We start from the raw sequence: 25088 nt of genomic DNA on the forward strand, positions 1-25088 counted from the left end.
TCCTGGGTTCTATTCCCTCACTCATTTACATGTGGCTTTGGGCAAATGGCTTCCCTTCTCTGTGCCTCAGTTTCCCTTCTGCAAAACAGGGATGATGACACCTCCCCATTTCTCCAGGGGCTGGGAGACTTGGCTAACGTGTGATGGGCTATGAGCTGCTCAGCTGGCAGGCACTGGATTAGTTTTTGCTGCTACTCACGTTGTCCCTCTGGTCGAAGTCCACGGAGCTGGAGACGGAGGTGAGGCGCTCATAGCGGTCGTGGCTGTCGGAGTGCAGAGCGGATGCCACGCTGAAATTACAGAGAGGGGACAATCAAAGGGTTAACAAAGGAGACGAGAGAAGCTCAGCCAGGAAGCAGCACCCAGGAGGTCAGAGGTTAATTCAGGTCAGTTTGCCCCAGGCGAGATGGAGAGAGAAGAGCCTCAGAGAGCAGAGAGGACAGCAGTTAGTAGAAAGCCCCTCCTCAGACAGCACCGTTCAGACTGGAGTACAGGGGGTGTGCTGCAGTGCACAGGGCCAGCCTCCCGGACACCCAGCTCTGCCGGCCTTCGCAGGGACAGACAGAAGGGGAGTAGGTGTGAGCAGCTTCCCTGTCCTTCCACTCTCCCTGCTAACCCCTCACTCCCAGGCCTGGCTAGAGACACCCGCAGCAGCTCAGACACTTTCTCAGAGAACATGACGAGTCTGTGCGCATGCGCAGGAGAGAGTGAGGACACAGTAGATTACAGCCATACCCACAAGTGAAGAGGGGCCTGCAGAGGCTGCCACAGGAGGAGAGGTTAGGACTGTTTAGTTTAGAGAGGTGATGAAGAAGAGGCGACCCAATAAAGGGTCACACAATAACCAATGGTAGGTCAGTAGCACGTAGGTCAGGTGGGAGCTCCCGTTTTCCCCTTTATAACCCAACAGCAAGGAGCTGCCCCATGAAATTAAGAGGCAAACTTTAAAACTTATGAAAGGAAGAGATACCCTACACAATATGAACAGTACCCTGTGGAACTCTCTGCCACAGGATATTATTGAGAACAAGAGCCAAGCAAGGTTAAAAGACAGTAAGAAAGAGACATTTATAGGAATAAATATAAATCACAGTTACTAGCTAGGATAGAAATGTTTGAGGGCTAGAAACACTTCAGCTGATCGTCAATTGCCAGGGCTTCCTATACAGGGAGGTTATTCTAAAATTATCCCCTAGAGGGGTTCTTGGACCTTCTTCTGAAGCCCTTGGCGTTAGTGAACAATGTCAGAGATAGGATCCTGGAAAAGATGGACCACTGGGATGGTTCAATTCCTATGTCCTTCTGGATGAATAAGTGGGTTGGTGGGAGAGTGAATTAACATACAGACTTTTTTTTTTTTTTTAAACACACACACAGTGTAGCAAATATATTAATGCAAAATATTATAAAATATTTCACTTTCCATTCCAAATGGCAGATGAAATTCAATGTTGATAAGGGCAAAGTAACATTCATTAGGAAAAAAATCCCAACTATGCATATACCGTGATGGGGTCTAAGTTACCTGTTACTCCCCCAGAAAGAGATCTTGGAGTAACCGTGGAGAGTTCTCTGAAAACCACGGCTCAGTGCGCAGCAGCACTCAAGAAGGCGAACAGTATGTTAGGAACTATTAGGAAAGGGACAGATGAGAAGACAGAAAATACCATAGTGCCACGGGACGCCCACACCTTGAATACTGTGTTCAGTTCTGGTTGCCCCATCTCAAAAAGCTCATAGCGGAACTGGAAAAGGTTCGGAGAAAGGCACTGAAGTCCCTAACTGGCCACTCTCGGGGCTACCCTACACCTCTACGAGAAGCTGGGAATGGAAGACTGCATGCATCACTCCATGATTTCCCCAACTCCTCAGCCTGAGCGTCTCTTCCCTTGTTCTCGGATCCTGCCTGCACACCTCCATCATAACTCCCTCTCATGCTCTGCAAGCTGGTTCAAGATCAGGGGGGCTTGTGCACAGTGGGAGGAGCAGCTTGCCCCCCATTCAAACTGGAAACCCTAGAGCTGAGAAACACAGGGGTAGGTGAAAGGAGAGGTCTGGCTGCGGTTCCTTCCCTGCTCCTCAAAGCCAGGCTCGGCAGGGCTTGCTTTAGCCTCAGCTGGGTCCGTACTGCTGAGTCTGGCTGGAAATCCCTTCTCAAAGGGATAGGTTAATAAGAACATAAGAGTGGCAATACCAGGTCAGACCAATGGTCCATCTAGTCCAGTATCCTATCTCTGACAATGGTCCTTGCCAGATACTTCTTGCAGTTGGAGGTTTAGGGACACCCAGGGCGTGGAGGAGTGTCCCTAACCATCTTTGGCTAATAGTCATTGATGGACCTACACTCCATGAACTTATCTAATTCTTTTTTGAACCAGTTATAGGTTTGGCCTTCACAACATCCCCTGGCAAGGAGTTCCACAGGTTGACTGCGTGCTGTGTGAAGAAATACTTCCTTTTGTTTATTTTAAACCTGCTGTCTATTCATTTCATTGGGTGATTCCTTGTTCTCATGTTATGTGAAGGGGTAAAAAGAACACTTCTTTAGCCACTTTCCCCACACCAGTCATGATTTTATAGACCTCTATCATATCCCCCCATAGTCGTCTCTTTTCTAAGCTGAAGCGTGCAAGTCTTTTTAATCTCTCCTCATGTGGAAGATGTTCTATACCCCTAATTGTTTTTGTTGCCCTTCTCAGTATCATTTTGAATTCTAATATAACTTTTTTGAGATGGGGCGACCAGATCTGCATGCAGTATTCATGATGTGGGTGTACCATGGATTTATATAGTGGCATTATGATATTTTCTGTCTTATTATCCATCTCTTTCCTAATGGTTCCTAACATTGTTAACTTTTTTTTGACTCAGCTGCACATTGAATAGATGTTTTTAGAGAACTATCCACAAGGACTCCAAGGTCTCTTTCTTGAGTGGTAACAGCTAATTTAGACCCCATCATTTTATATGTATATTGGGATTATGTTTTCCAATGTGCATCACTTTGCATTTAGCAACACTGAATTTCATTTGCTATTTCCCACCCCCCCCCTTTACCTTCCAGTTTAGTGAGATTGCTTTGGCACTTTGCAGTCAGCTTTGGACTAAACTATCTTGAGTAATTTTGTACAGTCGGCAAATGTTGCCACCTCTCTGTTCACCCCTTTTCCACACCAATTATCTGGATTAAGCAAATTGTTCAGGGAGCAATAGAAGGGGAGGAGGTAATTTCTGCCCAGAGGAGGTGGTGATGAAGAAGGTCAGGATCCTGGAACGCTTTGCATTAGTAGCATCACAGCTGAGAAGGAAACGAGGCCAGAGAACATAGTGGGGGACCTGAACATGCACTTGGAGCTTGAGAAAGTGAGAGTTAGGCTGCTGAGGAAGCAAAGGTGGAGCGTGTGATTACCTGAGGTGGGAGTTATAAACAGCAGGACACTCAGAGTTCTAGCAGTGAAGAGAGGAGGCCTGGGATGGCTAAGCCCTGAAAGCCTCCAGCACAGGCCCTGAACCACATAGCAGTTGGCTATGGCAGATTCTGGGGCAGCTTGCTGCTGAAGCGTTCAAGGCTGGCTGATGTGGGACATGCAGAAGGCCTCTCTTTATGAGCAAAGACCAAGATGGCTGTCCACAGATAGGCCACAAGCTGGTTGCTGTTCTGGACAAGGTTGGAGCTGTGGGGCAAAGGAGCAGCTGAAGTCACCGAGAAGAGAAACAGTGGGAGAGTCCCAGCAGGCTAAAACCCTGGAAGGGGAAAGGAGGGATGAATTGAAGGAAATGGGAAAACCTGGCAGCAATAGGAACAGAGGGAAACATGGAGTCATTCAAACTGGACCCTCCGAACAGGCACTACCAGTCAGAGGATCAGATGGAGAAGAGCCCAAGGGAGGTCAGGGGCCCAGCAAGTGAGCAAGAGGCAAATGGTCCTCATTAGTGATTTCCTGGTAAGGTCTATGGCCAGAGACACCTGTGACCCAGCTAAAGGAATCAGGAGGATACATGTTGCCTGCCAAGTGTCCTGAGAGGAGACTGGAGAAGAGCAGAGCAGCTCTGGAAGAACTTGGCTCTCCCTCCATCCCAGCTGCCACCTACATAGGAATTAATGCCATGAGCGAAGGTTGATTAGAAAGGCTTCAAGGGATGTGGGAAGAAATGAGAGTGAAGAGCTGATGAGACAGATGCTTGCAGGTCTGAGGCTGCATATGCAGACACAGCCCTCCACAGGGGAGAGCCATTCTCTGCACTGCTCTGGGAGACTTAAATTGGGATCCCCTACTCAGCTCTGGGCCCCTCAGTTCCACATGCCTTATGGCTCAGAGCAGTGAGGGGCTAGCTCCTCTCTCTGGCTCCATAGCTGGGTGACTGTGTTCTGTTCTGGGCTCCTCGGTACCAGAAAGACAACAAACCGAGGGTGTGCAGAGAAGGGCAGCGAGGGACTAATTTAGAGAAAAGAATGAGGAGGGTTAAATCTGACGAGCTTGGCTCGGCAATGAGAGTGTGAATTGAATGGGAGGAGGAGAGGGTCTGTTTGGGGAGATGCAGGGGGGCATAACTAGGAGTAATGCCGCAACATTAACAAAAGGATTATTCTGAATGACACTCGGGAGACACTTCCTGACAGTCAGATACCCTGGGCTCCCACGGGGCGCTGGCAGCCCCGGCAACTAGGACGTTTAACGCCAGGCTGGGCAAAGCTCTAGCAAAACTTGCTGTAGGGCCTGATCCTGCCTGGTCCCCAAGAGCCGGTTGAGATGGGACCGGGCAGGCCTTCCCCCCCATCTGCATCATCTAGGATTCGATTTCTACGCAGCTATGACTCACTGGAGGAGTTAATAATCCTGCGCACAGGGAAACGAACACATACAGCACCCACCAGGGGGAGCCAGTGAGCAACGTGTTGCCAGGCAGATGACGGGGAAGGTTTGAAGCGGTGTGATGCGGATGTGATGCAGGCAGCCGCGTGGGTGGGGAGCCCTGCAGGGCTGAGCGCTCCCCACTCCTACCTGAGAGATGCGGGCTGGTCTCCTCCTTAGGGCATGCAGCCGGCCTTCTCCTTCGCTTCAGCTGATACCGGCTGGCTGACTCACTGATTGCGGGGGGACTCCCCGGGGGCCAGATAACTGAGGCCCAGGGCCGAAGCAGACAGACAGGTGTGCGCAGGGACAGACTGACACAAAAACACACCACATGAAGCTGCCAGATATTTGCTAGCAAGGAGCAACGTTACAGCGGGAACCTACCAGGCTCACTGTGGCTGGCGTTGCTTCTCCGTGGGTGCGGTGTCCCAGCCCATCACGGAGATCCAGATTATAACTGGGGGAGGGGAGCTGCTGTCAGCCATGGAGGAGGAGGAGGAGGGGTCTGGCCGGGGTTTCCTCCCTCAGCTCCATGACTTGGAGGTGAGCCTCACATCAAGGTTCAAACGGCAGGTTGGGGAGATCCCCCCTTGATCACCCGCAAGGCCTGTGCCTGCTGCTGGCTGAGAAAGAGGGAGGAAGAACTGGAAGAGGTGGGAGAAGCCACGGAGTCTCTCTGGACATGTTTGCTCTAGGCCCCGGTGGTAGCGGGTGGTGTGAAAGGCAGGGACGGCTCCAGGGTTTTGGTCGCCCCAAGCAGCCAAAACAAAACAAAAAAAAAGCCGCGATCGCGATCTGCAGAGGCAATTTGGTGGGAGGTCCTTCACTCCCAGGCGGAGTGAGGGACCGTCCGCCGAATTGCCGACGAATATCTGGACGTGCCGCCCCTCTCCGGAGCGGCCGCCCCAAGCACCTGCTTGAGAAGCTGGTGTCTGGAGCCGGCCCTGGTGAAAGGTCTGTCCCATCTCTGCTGCCTCGCTCACACTGAGTGGACCTGCTTGCATCTCCCCGGGCAACACCCACAGCTGGATTTATGCCTCCCCCAGCAACACCGTGGCCAGGAGAGATGGGGCCTCTCTCTAGGTGGGGCCCAGCACCCACATTATTAGAAAAAAGGCAGATAAGTTAGTCTGGGAACAGTTCACCCCACAGCCTCACCAAGGGCAAGATTCAAACACAAGAAAAGCTGCAGGATTTGGGACAAGCACAAGTTGCCCTCTCCCTGCATAGGCGCATACGGCTACAGGCAGCAGCCCTCCTCCTGTGGTCCCCACACTGGCAGCATGGCATTAGCCTGAGTCCCACCAGCCAGCCTGGGCACACGTGGAGGAGGATGAGTGACTGGGCACTGGTGCTTCCTGCATCATCCCAAGTGAGCCAGACACACAGAATGAGGGCCAGACGCTTTCTTAAACCAAAGGCTGCAGACCGTGGCTCTGCACAAAGTACCAAGAGTGCCAGATTGGGGGGAAATGGCAGGATGGCCCTCTGCTACCTCCCGTGCCCTGCCCACAGCCCCTACCACCTGGCTCTAGTGCCAAGCAGGGCAGCAATGGGAACTTGACAAGCACAGAGCACTCCTGAGATGTTGTCAGTTTCTGTTGCTGCCCTGCTCATCCCTGGTGCTGAGCAGAACTTAGAAGACAGGCACCAGTTTACTGTGTACTGCCTCCCACCCTGGTCCTGCGTGAGGGTGAGAGCCAATCACCCCCCATCCAGGCTAGACAGTGTAGCCAGGTAAAGCAGCACAAGAAAGACTCAGGGATCAGACCTAAGCCTCTGACTGCCAGGTGCTGGGACTGGACGACAGGGGATGGATCACTTGATGATTGTCTGTTCTATTCATTCCCTCTGAAGCAACTGCTACCAGCTGCTGTCAGAAGACAGGATACTGGGCTAGATGGACCTTGGGTCTGACCCAGTGTAGCCGTTCTTATGTTCTAGACTGTGGGAGATGGAGCATTTTTAAAAAGTCAAAATGCAAAGGGACATCCCCAGTGGGGAAACAAGAAGAATGTGTGGCTGTCCAAGGGGCTATTCAGAGTCTGTCTGACCAGCTCACATACTGACTGCTGGGGTTTACAATGGGCAGTGCCAAGCCAAGGTACCAGATGGTTCTGGCAATGGTTCTGTAATAGGAAGCTCATGTCTGGATTACTGGCTGAGCTGGAGGGAGGGATTGGGACAGTGCACCAGTGCATTATTCACAGCTGCTTATTCTTCGGGTGTGGTAGCTGAATTCTGGCTCCCCTAGGGCTTATATGATCAAAGCCTAGCTCTGAACAAGGGGTGAGAGAAACCCCTTTCCCTCTTCACCCCAATAAAACAGCAGTAATGACAGGTAGTCTGTATCCAGGGTTCCCAAGTATCCCTGTTGCCTCACTATCCGTAGACACACAGGGGAAGGGTGGAGGAAAAGATCTAGGGGTAAATAGTGTGGGGACCCAGCCAGCCTTTGGAAACGGGCATGATTTGGTCCCTGTCCCAGTTCCAGCACACACATGAATTTGTGGTGAAGCAGGGTGAGTGCTGTGGTACCCTCCCAGGATCACAGTGGCATTGCTGTTGTTTGACAGGGACCAGAATGAGCCCCGTCCCTTCCCAGCTGTGATGTATGGCTGAAAAATCTGCATTGATCAGGAGACATTAATCCCAGCCCTGAACCCCTAGCCATTTCCAAAGGAAAAAAAACAGGAGAGAGAGGGAAGGAAAAATACCCTGAAAAAACAACAACATACTATTCCCGCTCCGTTCGCTCTGTCTGCCAGTGCCGCCGCCTGGGGGCAGAGAAACAAAAAGGGAGGGTTACAACAATGGGAACTTTGCAGCACCCACAGGGAGCCTCCTCGGCCCCAGTAGACACAGCCTTGGGCTGCCTCTCACCATCCTGGGGAGAAACCTGTCAACATTTAGATCAGAGAGAGAAAATAAAGGAAAAACTTCCGTGCAGCACTCAGTTTCCCAGCACACTGCAGGCTCCTCAGGGCAGGGCCCTATCATGTTTGTCTGGAAATCTCATGCACACCTCTTATCATAAATATAGAGGGAAGGGTAACAATCTTTATGTATGCAGTAGCATAAAATCCCTCNGTTGTGTAGCTACATATCTAATCTTTTTATTATTTTTCTTTTTAAAAGCAATGCCATTATACAAAGAGAATAAGACGACCTTTCCTGTACTTGATAAAGCAGGAATTTCTAACAGCAGCCAAATAAAGATAGTGAATCTAAGGTGTCATAAATATAGAGGGAAGGGTAACAATCTTTATGTATGCAGTAGCATAAAATCCCTCCTTGGCAGCTGTACTGAATCGCCTTACCTGTAAAGGGTTAAGCAGTTCAAATAACCTAGTTGGCACCTGACCAGAAGGACCAAGGAGGAAAGAAGATGCTTTCAAATCTGAGGGAGGAAGGATTTGTTTGTTGTTCTCTTTGTTTGTTCCCTCTCTGGACGGAGAGAGAAGCCAAGCAGGTACAACATCTCCTGAAAATAAACCTGGAATAATCCATCTAAAACCACAGAAATTGTAAGTAGGGTAAGGAAATGCGTTAGGTTATCTTTTGTTTTAGCTTGTGAATTTCTCCTATGATACAGAGGTAGTTTTATTCCTGTTTTTGTAACTGTAAAGCTGAGCCCAGAGGGAAGTCCTTTGTGTTTTAAATCTTTTTACTACCCTGTAAAGTTACCTTCCATCCTGATTTTGCAGGTGTGATTCTTTTTTCTTTATAATAAAGTTCTTCTTTTAAAAACCTGATTGATTTCTGTGTCCTGAAGACAAAGGGTCTGGTCTGTGCTCACATTGCTAACCAATTAGTTGGTATATTATTCTCAAGCCTACCCAGGAAAGGGGGTGAAAGGGCTTGGGGGGATATTTTGGGGAAATAGGGATTCCAAGTGACCCTTCCCTGAATTTTTGTGTAAATCACTTGGTGGTGGCAGCAATACCATCCAAGGACGAGGAAAGGAATTTGTGCCTTGGGGAAGTTTTAACCTAAGCTGGTAGACTATAAGCTTAGGGGGTCTTTCATGCGGGTCCCCACATCTGTATCCCAGAGTTCAGAGGGGGGAGGGAATCCTGACACCTCTGGTGCTGGCTCCGTCTGTAACACACATCGACGAGATCTGCACTGCACTACCACCAGTAGCGACAGTCTTTAGTTTGGAGTGGGAGACCCTAGGATGCGCTGGGCTCTGGGAACCTCTCAGATTCTACTTGGGTTTGCATCTAAATCTGGGATTTTGCAGAACATTTGCACCATCACTTAAACTATTGCTTCCCCAAACGGAATGAAACAAATGTTGTTTTTCCATCCTGAGCCAGTGCAAACAGTGTCTTCAAGGATAGATTAGCTTGCCCGGCCTCAGGGAATTAAATAAGGAAATACACAGCAGCCCAGAACTCAGGGAACCCCCAAAACTCCAGGTTCTGTCCCAAATCTAGAACCAACAATATACAAGTGGCTCCTAAATCTGGTGAAATGAGCTCTCCACTCTCTAGTTTTAGTGCAAGATAAGTGTAAGGCCCAGGGAACTCATGCGTACCAATGATGCACAGCTCTTTACAAACATGCGGAGTAATCTGTCCTGCCATTCCAGCAGAGGGGGCCACTCCAACCAGGTGGGACCCTCCTATGACAGCTACAAAAGAAAGGGAAAACACCAGCTGATCTAAAGGAACTGCCCTCCCTGGGAATGTCAGCCCAACTCCAGACCAGACAGGGCCAGCTGCTGAAGAATTGAACCCGGTGAGCTGAGAGAACTGCACTGACTGGGGCCACTGATCTGGTGCAGCTGTTCCAGGCTAGGCCAAGATCCCTGCAGGGCTAAGTCAGAGGAACCCGCTGGTTCAGCTTCCCTTCCCATCTCTCTTTTGTTCCTTCTCTTGAGTGGTTCTTGCGCATGGAGGCCTTTCCCTACAGCGCTGTCCAGCCAGCCCAGACTGACAGAGAGGGAAGGAGGCCCTGTGTGAGGAGAGGGGACAGTTTAGGACAAGCAGCTCTGCCTTTCCTAAAGGCAAAGCCCCACTGACTCCCAGGGAAGCAGGATTTGACCCGTGTTCCACTGTCTAGTGCATCCCGAATGGGCTGCATGAAAGTGTCACACCACAGAACTCCCTCCCCCCTGGCAGGGACCAAAGAGTCAGCAGTGACATGAGGGAAGACCAGGAGCGCTGGCGCCAGGGAAGCACCTATCTGGGAGAGCCTCAGATCGAGGGTGCTGCCCTCTGGCCCTGGTCCTCAATGCAGCCTTCCCTCCCACACACTTATGCAGCTGACCCAGCAGTAGTGGAGACAAATCAGGGCCACCCACGTACAGTGTGCAAGGCGCAGCCTATAGGATGGTTTAGATCAGGGGTAGGCAACCTATGGCACGCGTGCCAAAGTCGGCACGCGAGCTGATTTTCAGTGGCACTCACACTGCCCGGGTCATGGACATCGGGCCGGGAGGCTCTGCATTTTAATTTAATTTTAAATGAAGCTTCTTAAACATTTTAGAAACCTTATTTACTTTACATAGAACAATAGTTTAGTTATATATTATAGACTTCTAGAATGAGACCTTCTAAAAATGTTAAAATGTATTACTGGCACGCGAAACCTTAAATTAGAGCGAATAAATGAAGACTCAGCACACCACTTCTGAAAGGTTGCCAACCCCTGGTTTAGATTAAGAAATTAGTGGTAGTTACATTTAGGGCCTAAGTGTAGAGGAGTCAGGGGAATGGAGGTTGCGAGTTAGAAAGAAGCTGGAGACCGTAAGATGGGAAAACTGCATTTAGCAAGGATGTGAGCCAGGGTTATGGGGCCGTTACGTTTTGGTTATAACTGCTTCAAGCAGGGTTTCTAATGAGTGTTTTTGAGAATTGTGAATGTTTTTTATAATTCTGTCTGTATTGATAGTATGGGAAGGACATTGGGTCAGATGTTCATTTACATAATCATAGAATATCAGGGTTGGAAGGGACCTCAGGAGGTCATCTAGTCCAACCTGCTCAAAGCAGGACCAATCCCCAGACAGATTTTTGCCCTAGATCCCTAAATGGCCCCCTCAAGGATTGAACTCACAATCCTGGGTTTAGCAGACCAATGCTCAAACCACTGAGCTATGTAAAGAGCCAATAAGGAAGAGGAGGAAATCTAATTATGGTAAGGGGCAGTGTAATGTTAAGTAGTACGATAATAGATTATAAAAGGAGTCGATTTGTAAATTTGGAAGGAGCGCCAATAAACGTCCAAAGGGTCCCGTTAGGTTCCAGGATCATCAGACTGTTGTCAGTGGACTGATCACTCATTGATTAAGTAGTAATTGCATCCCTGTTTGCTTAGCGATGCATTTTGCTTCTGAATAAAGTTTGGTTTTATCATTCTAAGTGATGCCTAGTGGTCCTCTACTAAATGCATTTTCTGTATTCCACCTAGAGGCTCACACTTGAAGACTATGTTGGGCTTTGTTGCACCCTTATCTTTAACAGCTCCATGTTAACTGGAAACATTTCAACCTATGGCTCCCAAGGATCCAGTTGCAGAGATCTCCCATCCCCACTCCTGCCGCTAGACAGATCGGCCCTATGGGTCCATTTACTGATGGGGCAGAGCAATTCGTTGTGGTGCGACAGGACTCTGGCTGCCTCCTTTCAGCCCCAGATTCCTTCTTTGACCTGGGGGATGTAATCTCATCCCATCCGCGTCAGCAGCAAACACAGGACCTAAAAGAATGGCCCCGGCCTCTGAACCAGCTCCCCACTATTATCTGCACAGGACTGGAAGAGGCATTCTCACCATCTCCCTGCCCCAGTCAGGAATGGGAGGTGGCTAGAAAAACCTTCACACAGATATTTTTAGAAAGCAACAGAGGGTCCTGTGGCACCTTTAAGACTAACAGAAGTATTGGAGCAGACGCTTGCGTCTGATGAAGTGGGCATTCACCCACGAAAGCTTATGCGCCAATACTTCTGTTAGTCTTAAAGGTGCCACAGGACCCTCTGTTGCTTTTTACAGATTCACACTAACACGGCAACCCCTCTGATACAGATATTTTTGTTGTTCCAGCTCCTATCTGTTCTGCATGGAGTGTGTCCCTGCCGCAGGTTACCCGAGGGGCAAAAGGTTTGTCTGTCTAATTGAGACTGCAGGGCCCCTGGGGCAAGTGCTGTGTCTCCGTACATGGGTTGTACATCAGTGCACAGACACAGAGTGCGTTTGGGCTCTGGCCAGCTGTCACCTTTAGGATCCCATGGGGGCTGTGTTTCTTGTTCCAACCCAAAACTAGCAGCACTTGGGCACCACATTTCATGGGAAAATCCAAAGTGTTCCCTAGGGAAGCCTTTGCCCTGCTGCCCGCCCGGGGATGGATAGGAGAACCTGCTTGTCTGCTAGAAGCCTAGCGTGAAGCAGCTGGAACCTGGCACAGTTCTCAAACTAGTGCCTCTCTCAACTACCCCACGGGGATCATGGCTTCCTGCAAACTCTCCCACGTAGCCCTTCCCTGCCAGGTCACACCAGCCCCCACAAGTGGCCATGCTATTGAGGCTAAAAGCACACAGATGGGGATGCTCTGCTGCCAATACCTGCTCCTGTCTCAGCGACTCTCCTCTGGGCCTCCTAGTGCCCCAGCTTGCCAGCTGGGCATTATTTGTTCCATGTTAGCTGCAGCTCTCCTTCCAGTTGGCAGCACCCAGACATAATGCGATTACTCACAGATAGGTGCTAGCAAGGGCAGCAGGCCGTCTAAGCACAGGGCAAGGATCCACCTGCTAGCCAAGCTGTGCCAGTGTAACGCCAACAGATCCCGGTCATCGGCGGGCGGGATCGAACCTGGGACCTCTGAAGCTTAATGCAGGAACTAAAAGCCACATGCCTCTTAGCTGAGGCTGCAGCAGACTCATTAATTTCTAAGAGTTCTAGGTGTCACTAGAGGGGGACAGAGCACCACGCCCAGCAGGCATGGGTTGCACCAGGATTGAATAGAACCTCACCTAACATGCGAGGTGGGGCCCATCCCACATAGGAGGCAGCTCTGAGGGTTCCGGAGGGCACCGATATCCCCAGGTCTGAGGGAGCCACGATTGGAGGAAAAGTGTGTTGGTGGGAGGAGAGGACCAGGCAGGGAGATTTGAGGTTTGCACAGTTCTCAAAGGGACTGAGCAAGTCAACAGAGAAAAAATGTCCCCCTGGGGAAGGGGACGTGGCCTAAAGCTGAAGAACAAATGCGGAACCCGGGCAGAGCCACCCCTCAAAGGGGAAGAGCAGACCGGGCCAGTTACAAGGGCAGGCAGTTGGCACTGGGTGTACGAAACAGGCAGCATGGCCCAGGCTAGTCTCTCTCACCCTTTTCAGGCTGGTGACCCCTTATTCCTTGTCAAAAAATGTCATGACCCCCCCTGTATAAAAAGGAAGAGTAGGAGATGTATCAATGCAAACAGCGCAAAGCCTGGATAGTTCATTTGTGGGAGTGGCTGGCCAGGGTAGTAGAGAACACTGGACCTTGAAGTGTAAGGGCATGTGAGATGTCATTTGCTTTACAGTGTAATAACTCTTCCAACTCCTTGCCATGACCCCGACTGCCTTTGGTGCCCCCACAGGGGTTGTGAGCCACTGGTTGAGAAATGCTGGTCTAGAGGCCTGAACTTGGCACTGGGAGCCAGAAGCCCTGAGGCATGGAGGCAGCTTGAAGTGAAGCTACTTGCCAAAAGCGCAGCGCCCGTCACGTTCTCCCCGGGGATGGTATCCCCTCCTTGCTCCAAAACAATGCCTCTTACCCTGCCACCCATGCTGCCCTGGCCTCACTGCAGCCACATCACATGGCAGGCTCGGTAATTAGTTGCGTATTCTCACCCTGGGACTCACACACCATTGCTGCTGACCAGGTGCCTCCGTCCCATTGAGATCTAGTCGTGAATTACTTTCCCCACAGGGGATCAGCTACGTTTCCTCAAATGGCTACCTCCTGCCTGCTTTTCCCCATCTCTCTGGGTCCCCGGGTGCTGTTTTCTCTAGCCTCAGCAGCGTTCACAACTCCGCCTAAGTAAGGAGGAGACAGAGTAGCTCTGGAGATACAGCGGATTAATTTATTCAAATAAAGGTCCTTGTTCAGTGTTAGAAGAAAGCGACTCTGCCATTCTTTCCCTTGTCACGTAACAAGAGGTGCAAACCAGACTAATTTGAATGCTTAACACACAGAACAATGACGCAAAGGTCAGCCTGGTAGCTTTTGCAATGGAAAGTGAAACTGAAAATATGTAGAACTCCTTTGCCTCCACTATGGTAGGCGGTGCGAATACCTGGGATTCGGTTCTTCCGAGATTCTCTGAGTGCTTTGTTCCGCAATGGAATTAACGTACCTGGGTGCAATGACCCAGAGAGCATGGAACCCTTTCTAAAGGCCCTCTCTGCCGGAGCTGAGCAGCGTCTGAACATGAGATCATCTAGCAGTTGGGATTTGAAACAAGGAACGTCATGGAATAAGGAGAACAGTGCAGCCCCTGAACCTACTCTGCCTCTTGTTGCTTCACTGTCGAGCTGGCGTCCCGCGACAGACTCATTAATATTCACATATTCTTCTTCCATTTCAGTAAAGAAGTCATACCCAGCAGGGATCTTTAGACACCTCTTCCAGCTGGTACACTGCATTTCTTCATCAGAACCCTTGGCTCAGTCCTTCAGCCAGTTTTCAGTCCACGTGGCAGTGTCTTAGCCTAGCCACGTCCAATTATATTTTAAGACTAAGATTCCATTAGCAGTTAGGGGAAAAGCTTTCCCTTCGGCCACTAACACAGCCATCAAGAACTTCACTTGGATCCCTTCTCCAGACTCACTTCGCTCCCGCTTCCAGCTCAGAGCCCTGCTTCTGAGCCACCCATGCTCGGCTACTTTTGCTTCCCCAGATTTAGTGCCATGACCTGTACAGTTAAGAGCTACAGTACCTGAAAACCCAGCCCGTGACTCCCAATCTACTTAAAAAGAAATCAGTACAGAAAAGAAAAAGTACAATCCCCTCCAGCTGTGTTGCTAACAAAGCAGTTATTGCGTCAGACCTTGCCCTCCCATACCCTCTTCCCCATCCCACCCTCTTCCTTTCCGGGCCATTGCTGTTCCCACAAGGCAGGGAGCTGTCTGTGCTGTAGAGCAAATCGTGCACACTGTTGCTGTAGGAATCATAAATCATACATTACAATCCCATCTCCAGAGCCACCCGAGGTTTGCTCCTGCACAGGGATGAAGTCTGAATGACAAAGGGCTGGCATGTTGGGCTGCAGGGACTTTCCCCGTTCCTGGGATTTATGGGGTTAGACCAACCTGAGCACTACTCCTTCCCCACCCCCCTGCCATCTGGGCACACAGCAGAGCGTTTAACCCTGTACCCCGTTTTCTTCGAGCCCACTCCCATCCTGACCTTACCTGTCAGCATCAGTCACCAGGGCCAGACGTCCATAGTCCCAGGCTACTTTACGCAAGATCGAAAAGACAAACAACAGTGCCTGCAAAAGTGCCAAGAGAAGCTATGAGACAAGGCCCCCCTGGCTGGGGAAGCAGCCCGCCCTGACACCCCCCCCCCCCGCCCGGCCGTCTGTCTGGCATGGAGAGAACAATGACGGGACAGAGGAAGCAGCTGGCTCTCTGCTTGGCTTGCTCGTGTGGCATAAGGAATTGGACCCTTGTCACTCAGGTGCGGCAGCATGGCCTGGGAAGAGAGGAGCTGACGGGGAAGTGGGATCCAATATCACAAGCACAAGATCTCCCCGGTGACCACGTTCGCGCTATCACAGCTTGACCTGCTGTCAGAGGTGGCAGCACTACAGAGCGGGCGTCAGGCTCTGCTTGGGTGGCTCTGCTACTGCAGCTGAATGAATGACTGGCAGCATACGATAGGAGAGCAAAAGCTTCCCTGAGGCCTGCTCTTGGTGGGGGTGGGGAAAAGATACAGCATAACGTGGGGGTGGCCACAGCTCGACTTCCAGAGCGGATCTCCCATCTGGTGGGCAGAGGGGTGGCCCACAGGAAGTACAGTCCCCGCATGCAATGTGCTATGACCTGAGTGAGTGGGTCGTACTGGGTACTGGGCCTAGAGTCTGTGTGTGGCACCATCCCTGAATCAGAGAGGAGAGGGGTGCACTGCAGAACTCCTGGACTCCAAGGGGGCTGCAACCTGCTCTGTTCTGTCTGTGCTGGGTGCAGCCCCGCAGTTCCTGGCAAGGCACCAACATGGCCCTTGTTTGGGCACCCAGGCCCAGAAAATGGGACTCTGGGATGCAGAATAGCTCACATCTGTTCCCTGGAGTAAGTCTGTAGCATTCTCCCACCAGAGCCCAGAGCTCCAGTACCTGCCCCAGCTGCCATCCTACTGCAAGAGTGGCTGGGAACTTCACTGCTTGCATATTACAGCTCCTTCCTCTGAAAGCACCCCACAATAGGGCTTGGCAGCATTCGCCCGCAGCTGATCCTGTCCCAGCCCAGAAACACATCCGAACAGGACAGGGGCTGCGAGGAGACAAGCGAGCCACGAGCAGCGTGTGCCCACAGCTTACAACGGACGCCGGCCACACCAGCGAGGTGGATCCAACGCAGAGACCCCAGGTGAAGGAGCTCTGTGAATTTGGGGGGGGCGGAGGGGAGGGGCATTGTTAGTTTCGAGGCCTAGCCCTGGCTGGAGGCCCCACAGGAGTGGCTGCTAGCTAATGCACAGGCAGAGCGGAAGCATGCTGGGTCATCCATCCTGCCAGCCATGCACACAGATCAAGGCTGCATTTGTCCAACACCTAGCACGTGACTCGGGCTCCTAGGCACTATGGTAATACAAACAAATAAATAATAATAATAATAATAGGTGGCAACCTGGCCTGTTCTCCAGAGCACAAACAGATGACACCTTGCCGCCTCCCAAGCCCTGATATCACTAGCGGAGATCGAGCCATCTGTTCTCAGACTATGCAGGAAGCAGCAGAAGAATCAGAGGGGGGCTTGGGGCTGGCAAGGCAGGAAAGCCCAGTGCCTTGGCATTAGGTTGGCCTGAGTCACATACATAGCCCTAGTGGCCACCCCAAACCTCCACGTTCCCAGCCCCAACCCTCTCCCCATCCCTGTCTTCCTGCCTGTCAAGTTCAGGCTGTTCCTTAGCGACGTGAGCTAGGGCTGGAGGGAACGCGGCACGAAGCTGGGCACGTCCCAGCTGGTCCTAACTGGCCCCCTCATCGGCAGCCCAGCCAGAGAAGCCAAAGGACTGAATGGACCACAGAGAGCGAGCTCCCTGGTGCTGTTCCTTCCAGCAGGGCTGCAGGACAAGCTCGCCCTGCCCGCACTGCACCGTGCCGCGCCATTTCAGCGGGGACACAGTCACGGCATTTTTTTCTTAAAGCCATTGAAAAAAACCCATTGTGCTTTGATGACTGAGAGCCGGGGTTCCCCAGCCGGCCAGCCTACCGCTGCCAGGGGAGGGGGCTGTGTTAGAGCAGCACACGGATGGGTAAGGAGATGCAGGAAGAACAATATTGTGCTTTTCTAGAGACTGGGTTGTCAAAGCGCTTGGCAGGGGCTAATTCCTTGAGCTTCAGAACCACACCACCTCTGGGAGGTCAGTGTCAGAATCCCTATCTCACTGAGGGGAAACCGAGGCACAGAGCGGTCAAGTGACCTGTCCAAGATCACAGAGGAGCCAATAGCAAAAGCTGAGAGGAGAATTCAGGAGTCCTAGCTCTAACTACTCTCTATCCTGAACTGGCAACCAGGGCTAGGAGTCCTGACTCCCATGCGTCCCAGCGCCAATCAGTAGATTACACTCCTCCTCCCACATCTGGGGATAGAACCCAGGAGTCCTGACTAGTTACGTCCATCCTTCATCCTCACAGCCATGCACCACCCCAAGCAAACGGCAGCAGCACAATGGTGCGGGAGACTTACCAGAAAGCACATGAAGTCGAGGGCTAGGACGGTGGGCACGCCCCCAAAGGGCAAGCCCTGCAGCACAGTGCTGCGGATGCGGGCACTGTAGCAGTAATCCTTGGTGCTGCTGTTACAGCCGGGGAGCCTGCAGTTGGCTCCTGCCGAGCCCAGGATGGCAAACAGGAAGGGAAGCATCTCTACTGCCTCATCGTCTTACCTGGAGGAGGGGGGAAAAGGTACAGTTAGAAACACACCCGACCAACTAGTCAGCAGCCCGTTTAACAGGAGGTAGCAGCAGGTGAGGAGATTCCAGGGCCAGCTCACCCATTGCCATCTTCCACAACCTCCATCCAGCCTCCTCTGCGCAGCAGCCTCTTGCATTACAGTCTCAAAGGGAGCTGGCTAATGAAGTTACTAACTGGCCAGTGATCATGTGTGGGAAGTCCTGGAGAACCAGGGAGGTACCAAAGGACTGGGGAAGAGGAGACCTACTTTGCTTCAGTCTTCTCTCAAAAAATAACATAACATGTGACCAGACGACTAGCGAAGATACCACAGATAATAGAGGGGAAGGGATTCAGCTCGGGATAAGTAAAGAACACATCAGATCTTCTGACCAATTTGAACGAATTCAAATCAGCAGGGCCTGATGCTATTCACCCTAGGGTGCTGAAGGAATTAGCTGAAGAAACTCGGAGCCATTGGCAACAATATTTGCAAACTCATGGATGAGAGGAGAGGTCCTGGAAGACTGGAGAAGGGCTAATGTAGTGCCCATTTTTAAAAGGGGGGAAAAGAGGAGCTGGGGAGCTATAGACCAGTCAGCCGGACATTGATACCTGGGAAGCTACTAGAGCAATGTAAAAAACATTCAATTTGTGAATACCTGAAGGATGAAGGGGTAATCACAAGCAACCAGCATGGACCACCAAGAACAAATCATGTCAAACCTGCTTGATTTCCTTCTTTGACAGGGTAACTGGTTTGGTGGACAGCGGGAATGCAGTGACATATTATACCTGGGCTTCAGCAAGGCTTTTGACACAGTCCCACATGACATTTTGATAAGTGTGCTGGAGAAATGCGGGCTTGGCAGATCTACCATTAAGTGGATACACAATTGGTTAAACAACTGCAACAAAGAATACCTATAAATGGAATGATGTCAGATTTGAGAGAGGTCTCAAGTGAGGTGCCACAGGGATCTGTTCTGGGTCCCGTGTTGTTTAACATCTTTAATAATGACCTGGATGTAGGAATAGAGAGCATACTGATCAAACTAGCAGGTGACACAAAACTGATGGGGGGTTGCCAATACTTTGGAGGACAGAGCTAAAATTTAGAGAGATCTTGATAAATTGGAGAACTGGACTATAGACAACAAAATGAAATTCAACAAAGACACATATAAGGTGCTATACATAGGGAAGAAAAACCAAATGCACGAATACAAAATGGGGGATAACTGGTTTGGCAGCAGCACTGCAGAGAAGGATCTGGGAGTTGTGGTGGATCACAACCTCAACATGAGTCAGCAATGCAATGCTGCTGCAGAAAAAGCAAACGCAATGTGGGCTGCATTAACAGAGGCATAGCATGCCAGTCACGGGAGGGGATAGCACTGCTCTACTCGGCGCTGGTTATGCCTCAGCTGGAGAACTCTGTCCAGTTTTAGTCACCAATGTATTAAAAGGATGTAGAGAGACTGGAAAGGATCTAGAGGTGAGCAACAAAGATGATCAAAGGAATTGAACACAAGCCATATGTGCAAAGGCTGAAGGAACTGGGTATGTTTAGTTTGGAGAAGAGATTGAGGGGGGACATGATACTTGAAAGGCTGCCATAAAAAAGATGGAGAAAAGTTGTTCTCTCTTGCCACACGGGGCGGAACAAGAGGCAATGGGATCAAACTACAGCGTAGCAGATTTAGATTAAATCTCAGAAAAAACTTCCTAGCTATGAGAACAGATGGAGAATGGAAGAAACTGCCTAGGGAGGCTGTGGACGCTCACTGGAGGTTTTCAAAAGGAGGCTGGATAGCCATCTGTCTGGAATGGTTTAGACACAGCCAGGAGCGCTGCCAGCTTTTTTGCCGCCCTAGGCGGCGGAAGGTCCAACCCCCGAAATGCCGACGATGACTGGGGCGGCCGAAGATCTGGTTGCGCCAGCCCTGGACACAGCAAATCCTGCATCTTGGCAGGGGGTAGCCTAGATGACCTTTGTGGTCCCTTCTAACCCTGTGATTCTATGATGTGATACTGGGAGCAGAGCAATCCTGGCAATTGCTGCCCTGTGAGCCCAAGCTTGTAACCCTACAGAAACAACAGAACTACAGCAGGGGCCCTTGAATGCAACAATGCAGCACTTCAGAGCCTCTCCCTCGCGCTTGGACTCCTCCCTCTCCCAGTGTAATCACCAGCAATCTGGTAACTTCAGTGCCCTTCCCTATGGCAGCTAGAGCACCCAGTTAGGGGATAAACTCCTACTAAGCGTGGTTAGAAGATGAAAATGAACTCACTTTAATGCCACAGGGGCAGCTGCCGCGTTATGGTTCCCTATTCTGTATCTGGGCTCTATTTCCTCTCCCTGGTGGCAGGTGTTCACGTTTATTAGACTGAATCCCCCTCCCCCCGTTACATGCTTTTCCTCTCCTCAGCTTCGATCTCGCCAGGCCCTTTTCTGGGTTGGCTCCATTTTCCTGGGAGTTTTCTTCCTGCCTCCAATTCTGTGGTTATCTGTAACACTGATCACAGTCATATTTATACCAAAGAAACAGCCAACCAAGGAACACCTGACACACCCATACCGGAGACCAAGGAGCAGAAAGGGGCTTGGGATTTTTAGTTCAATTGGTCAGAAAGGGAAACCCCCAAGAGTGTCCTGGACTGTGCGACAGTCAGCAGGAGACAGACAGACACTTCTCCACTGGCATGGAAGCAGCTCTGTGGACCATGTGGAAATGTGGAGTGGATCACAGTTTCAGAAGAACAGATGAGAACAGAAGCAGCATTAGGGTGGTTTATAAAGGACCTAGCACCACCCTGGGATGTTGGCTCATTACTGACCAAGTGGAAAAAGAGTACCCCTTGCTGAATGGCCAACACTACTTCCTCAAACACTTGGGGGTTTTTTTGTGAACATCTCCCATCCAAGTCCTGAGCCAGCCCCATCCTGTTTAGCTTGAGAGCTCAAACATCATCACACAGCACAAGGCTGTCTGGATGCTGGTCCACGGGAAGGGAGATTTGCTGCTGTGTCCCAGGAGATCTTTCTTGAAAAATTAATCCCCCATTGGCTCAGCTGAGGAATAGTCACATGGATTGGAGCTGGCGGAAGAACTGTAAACAAAAGGCCATGACAAACAGCAGAGTATTGATTGGCTAGTGGTGTCCAGTGGGAATTGGGAGGAGGCTGGGATTTTATTTAAGAGTATCACTAATGGTCTGAAAAAGAAGCCAAACATCACCTTCAATTAAATTCACAGGTGAGAATAAGAGAGAGGGGTGCTGACATCATCAGAGAGGAGAGGGAGAAGGAGGACAGCAGGGGCAAGCTGTGACGAAGTGATCAGGGACTAATAACATGAGAGCCAGCCAGCTTTATTCATCCTGGCAAAATGAATGAGAAACAGATACTCTGTGGGAGGGAGTAAAGCAGGCAGCAAATGACACAGGAGCCTGCAATGGAGCCGAGCAGCAAATTAAATAAGGACCCCTGCAATTCTGGGCTGTGTGCAGATCAGAGAGCGGAGGCCCTGTCTGATCTAGCACTGGAGAAACCCCACTTCAAATATTGCAGCCGGCTCTGAGTAAGACCTTCACAACAGGGTATCAACAAACCTGGAAGGCCTAGAGGACCCGATCAACAGCTATTGGAGTCAGTGGGAATCTTTCCACCAACTTCAATGGGCTCTAAAGAGGACCCTTACGGATCATCTAAAAATGGTAAGAGACTGGAAGGAAATATGAAAATGACAATTAAAGGGGAAAATGGTAACAACCTGCTAGAAATCAGAGCTATGAACATCAGGAGGGGGAAAATGACCGGAGGGGGAGTCAAGGAGAAGCGATAAAGTGAAATGGCAGAAGAGGAGTATCAAAAACCTTCTTGGCTGAGGAGGCTGTGGGGCAGTGTCCCAAAGGAAGGGCTAAAACTCCATCGGTTGGGATGTTCACAACTAGACTGTATAAAGGACTGGAGGGAGCAGTGCACAAGTGAGTGTCAGCCACTCCAGGGGATCGGGAATGGGCAGAGATTAGTAATTTATAGACCCAAGTCAAAAGAGAGAAAGAATAGCCCCATTACCCTCACACAAACCACCACCACTGGCAGCAGGAACTAGCGCAATTAGCATAGATTAGCCCTCTTGTAGGTAGCTTCAGTCTAACGCAGAAACTATGCGTTAGGTGGGCAAACTATGGACTGCGGGACCCTCCTGCCCGGCCCCTGAGCTCCTGGCCCAGGAGGCTAGCCCCTGGCCCCTCCCCCACTGTTCCCCCTTCCCTGCAGCCTCAGCTCACTGTGTCGCTGGTGCAATGCTCTGGGCAGCGGGGCTGCGAACTCCTGGGGCAGCACAGCCTGACCACCAGTGCTCTGTGCTGCGCGGTGGCATGGCTGGCTCCAGTCACCGGTGCTCCAGGGAGCGCGGTAAGGGGGTAGGGGGGTTGGGAATGGGTTGAATGGGGGTAGGAGTCCCAGTGGGGCAGTCAGGAAGGAGAGGGGGGAGTTGGATGGGGGAGGAGGGGGGCGGGGTGGATGAGGCAGGAGTCCCGGGGGGCCGTCAGGGAACAGGAGGGGTTGGATGGGGAAGGAGTCCGGGGAGGGGGGTCAGGGGGCAAAAAGTGCGGGGGGGTCAGACGGGGGCAGGGCTGGGCCATGCCTGACTGTTTGGGGAGGCACAGGCTCCCCTAATTGCCCTCCATATAATTTCTGAAACCTGATGTGGCCCTCGGGCCAAAAAGTTTGCCCGCCCGTGGTCTAAGTACTGCATGGGCAATGGAGATCCATCTCCTCTCTAGAGGTAGGTCCCTCCAGGGAAGCAGGGAAGGGCCTGAGGGAAGATTGCTTTGTCCAACGGCTGCCCAGGCTCTGTGTATCAGATTCTCCAGCTGTGTCCATCAGATCCATGCATGGGCAGAGGTAAGGATGGGAGCAGTGCCTGGTCAGAAGGGGGCAAGGAGGGGTAGAGGGAGGGACCCTGAGGAGCTGTAAGGGCTAAATCCTTAAAAAGCAAACCCAGGTCAGGCTCCAGAGCTGGCTAGCTTGAAAGAGCCTTGCTCTGAGGATCTAGGTGGGTAAACCAGACTGCTCAGTGATCAGCCATGTATCCTGCAGAGACAGGGCCTAAGCTCAGAGCATGGTTTCCCCCGAGACTCACTCCCCACCTCTCATGCAATATCCGCAGCTGCACAGTAATTAGCCTTGCTTAGCTCAGCCACAGTAACAGGGCTGAACGGCTGTCATTACAGCCCATTAGATACAGCTCAGACAAGAAAGGACCATGACAGCAAGAAGGAAGAGGAGCTTGGGGCACCTGGCAGCCAGGTGTATGTGAATGCCTGGGCCAGGGGAGCCCTGGACGCGCCACCTGTGCATCCTTGCCTCCCAAGGGTCAGCTCCACGTGGCCCAGCAGCCCTTCACTCAGTTTGATTCTGCCTGCAGCTCCCAAGGACAGACAGGGGCAATCACAAAGGCACCTGGGTGCTCATGCTAGAGACCAATTAGAGTGGCACTGGCAAAGCCATGGGCCAGCAGACTCGCTCAGCTGCACCATGCTGCTCTCAGGAACTGGAGTGTGCAGACCATCTGAATCCCCAGGAAACCATTCACAGGATTTCCAAGGAGAAACGTACCGAGGTGGGGAGGGGACTTCAGGCAAAGCTGCCTCAACCCAGGAGCCAAACACAGGCTTAGAAGGTGGAGGAGAGGTCAGAAGCTGGCTCTGGGGATCTTGCAGTGAGAGTGGGAGCCTTAACCTCCAAGACTCCAGTTTCCTCCTTGCCCCAGGTTGCAAATGATCGACACCAGCAGGATGGCTGTTCAACGGCCCCTGCGTGAGACGAGTTGGGAACATTGGAACAGACCCACAAGAGGTATTTAGGCTCCTAACTTCCATGGAATTCAATTGTCATTTGCAGTGAAGAAGAGCTCTCTTAAGCTTGTCTCTTCCACCAACAGAGGTTGGTCCAATAAAAGATATTACCTCCCCCACCACGTGTCTCTCATTGAATTCAATGGAAGTTAGGAGCCAAAATACCTTTGTGGATCTGGACCACAGCGATTGCCATTCTGGATCAGCCCAGAGGTCCATCTAGCCCTGTATCCTCTCTGTGACCGGACCAGATGCTTCAGAGGAAAGTGTAATGATCCCTGTAGTGGGCAATTGTGGAAAAATCCATCTATAGAGAAGTGTCTTCCTAGCCTTGTCGGGTGAAGGCTGGCACATGCCCTGAAACAGGAGGGTTTTGGTCCTCTCCAATGTAACTCTGGATAGCCTCATTAACAACAGAAAGGCCCAAACTTTGTTTGAATCCTGCTACGTTCTTGGCCTCAATGACTTCTTGTGACAGTGAGTTCCGCAGATTAATTATGCCAAATCAGACCATATTATTTTATCCATATTAAAATCTATTCCCTTTCGATTTTCCTTTCACTTGTGTTATAAGAAAGAGTAAATGAGGCTATGTCTACACTAGAGACCTTACAGCAGCACCGCTTTACTGATGCAGACGTATGCTTACGGGAGAGAGCTCTCCCATCGTCATAATTAAACCACCCCAATGAGCAGTGGTAGCTATGTCGGTGGGAGAGCATCTGCTGATGACATAGGGCTGTCCACACAGTGCTTCCGTCACTGTAACTTATGTCAATTGGGGGAGGAGGGGGTTTCATATCCCGACCGACAAAAGTGCTAGTGTAGACATAGCCTAAGAGCATCCATTCTCTCTTCCCTAGACCGTTCTTTGTTGTATATACCATTATGTCCACATATATGTGCCTCCTCTCTGAACTAAAAACAGTCCCAGTTATTTTGATCTCCCTTCATGCAAAGTTTTTCCCAGCCTCTTCTCATTCTTCTTGCCCATCTCTGAATACTTCCTCGGCCTGCAAGGACTTTTTTGACCTACCAGATGAGGCTGTGCCATTGATTTACATAATGGAATCATAATATTTTCAGTACTTTTCTCTATCCTATTCCTCATGCATCTGAGGATCATGAGCAGAAGTTGTTAATGAACCATCCCAGTCTTTCCCCTGAGTATTACAGTTAATTTAGAACCTGAGATGACTGAACAATATACAAATTATTCCTTTCAATGTGCATTCCCTTGCCTTTCTCAATATTGAGTTTCATC

The 25088-nt window shown here is 50.9% G+C and overlaps 1 protein-coding gene across 3 annotated transcripts in view; it reads right to left on the reverse strand.

Annotated features, from left to right (window-relative positions):
• The window catches only part of TMEM63B (transmembrane protein 63B), a 91425-nt gene that overhangs the window by 23048 nt on the left and 43289 nt on the right, over positions 1-25088 (reverse strand). For 2 of the 3 annotated variants that reach the window (XM_034764853.1, XM_034764852.1), the window contains exons 2-5: positions 17751-17949; positions 15255-15334; positions 7595-7633; positions 200-290 (exon numbers count right to left, since the gene is read on the reverse strand). In XM_034764853.1, coding sequence (XP_034620744.1) covers positions 200-290; positions 7595-7633; positions 15255-15334; positions 17751-17927 — 387 coding nt within the window. In that variant the 5' untranslated portion in view covers positions 17928-17949. The remainder of the gene's footprint in view (positions 1-199; positions 291-7594; positions 7634-15254; positions 15335-17750; positions 17950-25088) is intronic. The other variant, XM_034764854.1, reaches the window with a different exon arrangement.

This window comes from Trachemys scripta, chromosome 3 (genome assembly GCF_013100865.1).
Source record: "Trachemys scripta elegans isolate TJP31775 chromosome 3, CAS_Tse_1.0, whole genome shotgun sequence".
Lineage (NCBI taxonomy): Eukaryota > Metazoa > Chordata > Testudines > Emydidae > Trachemys > Trachemys scripta.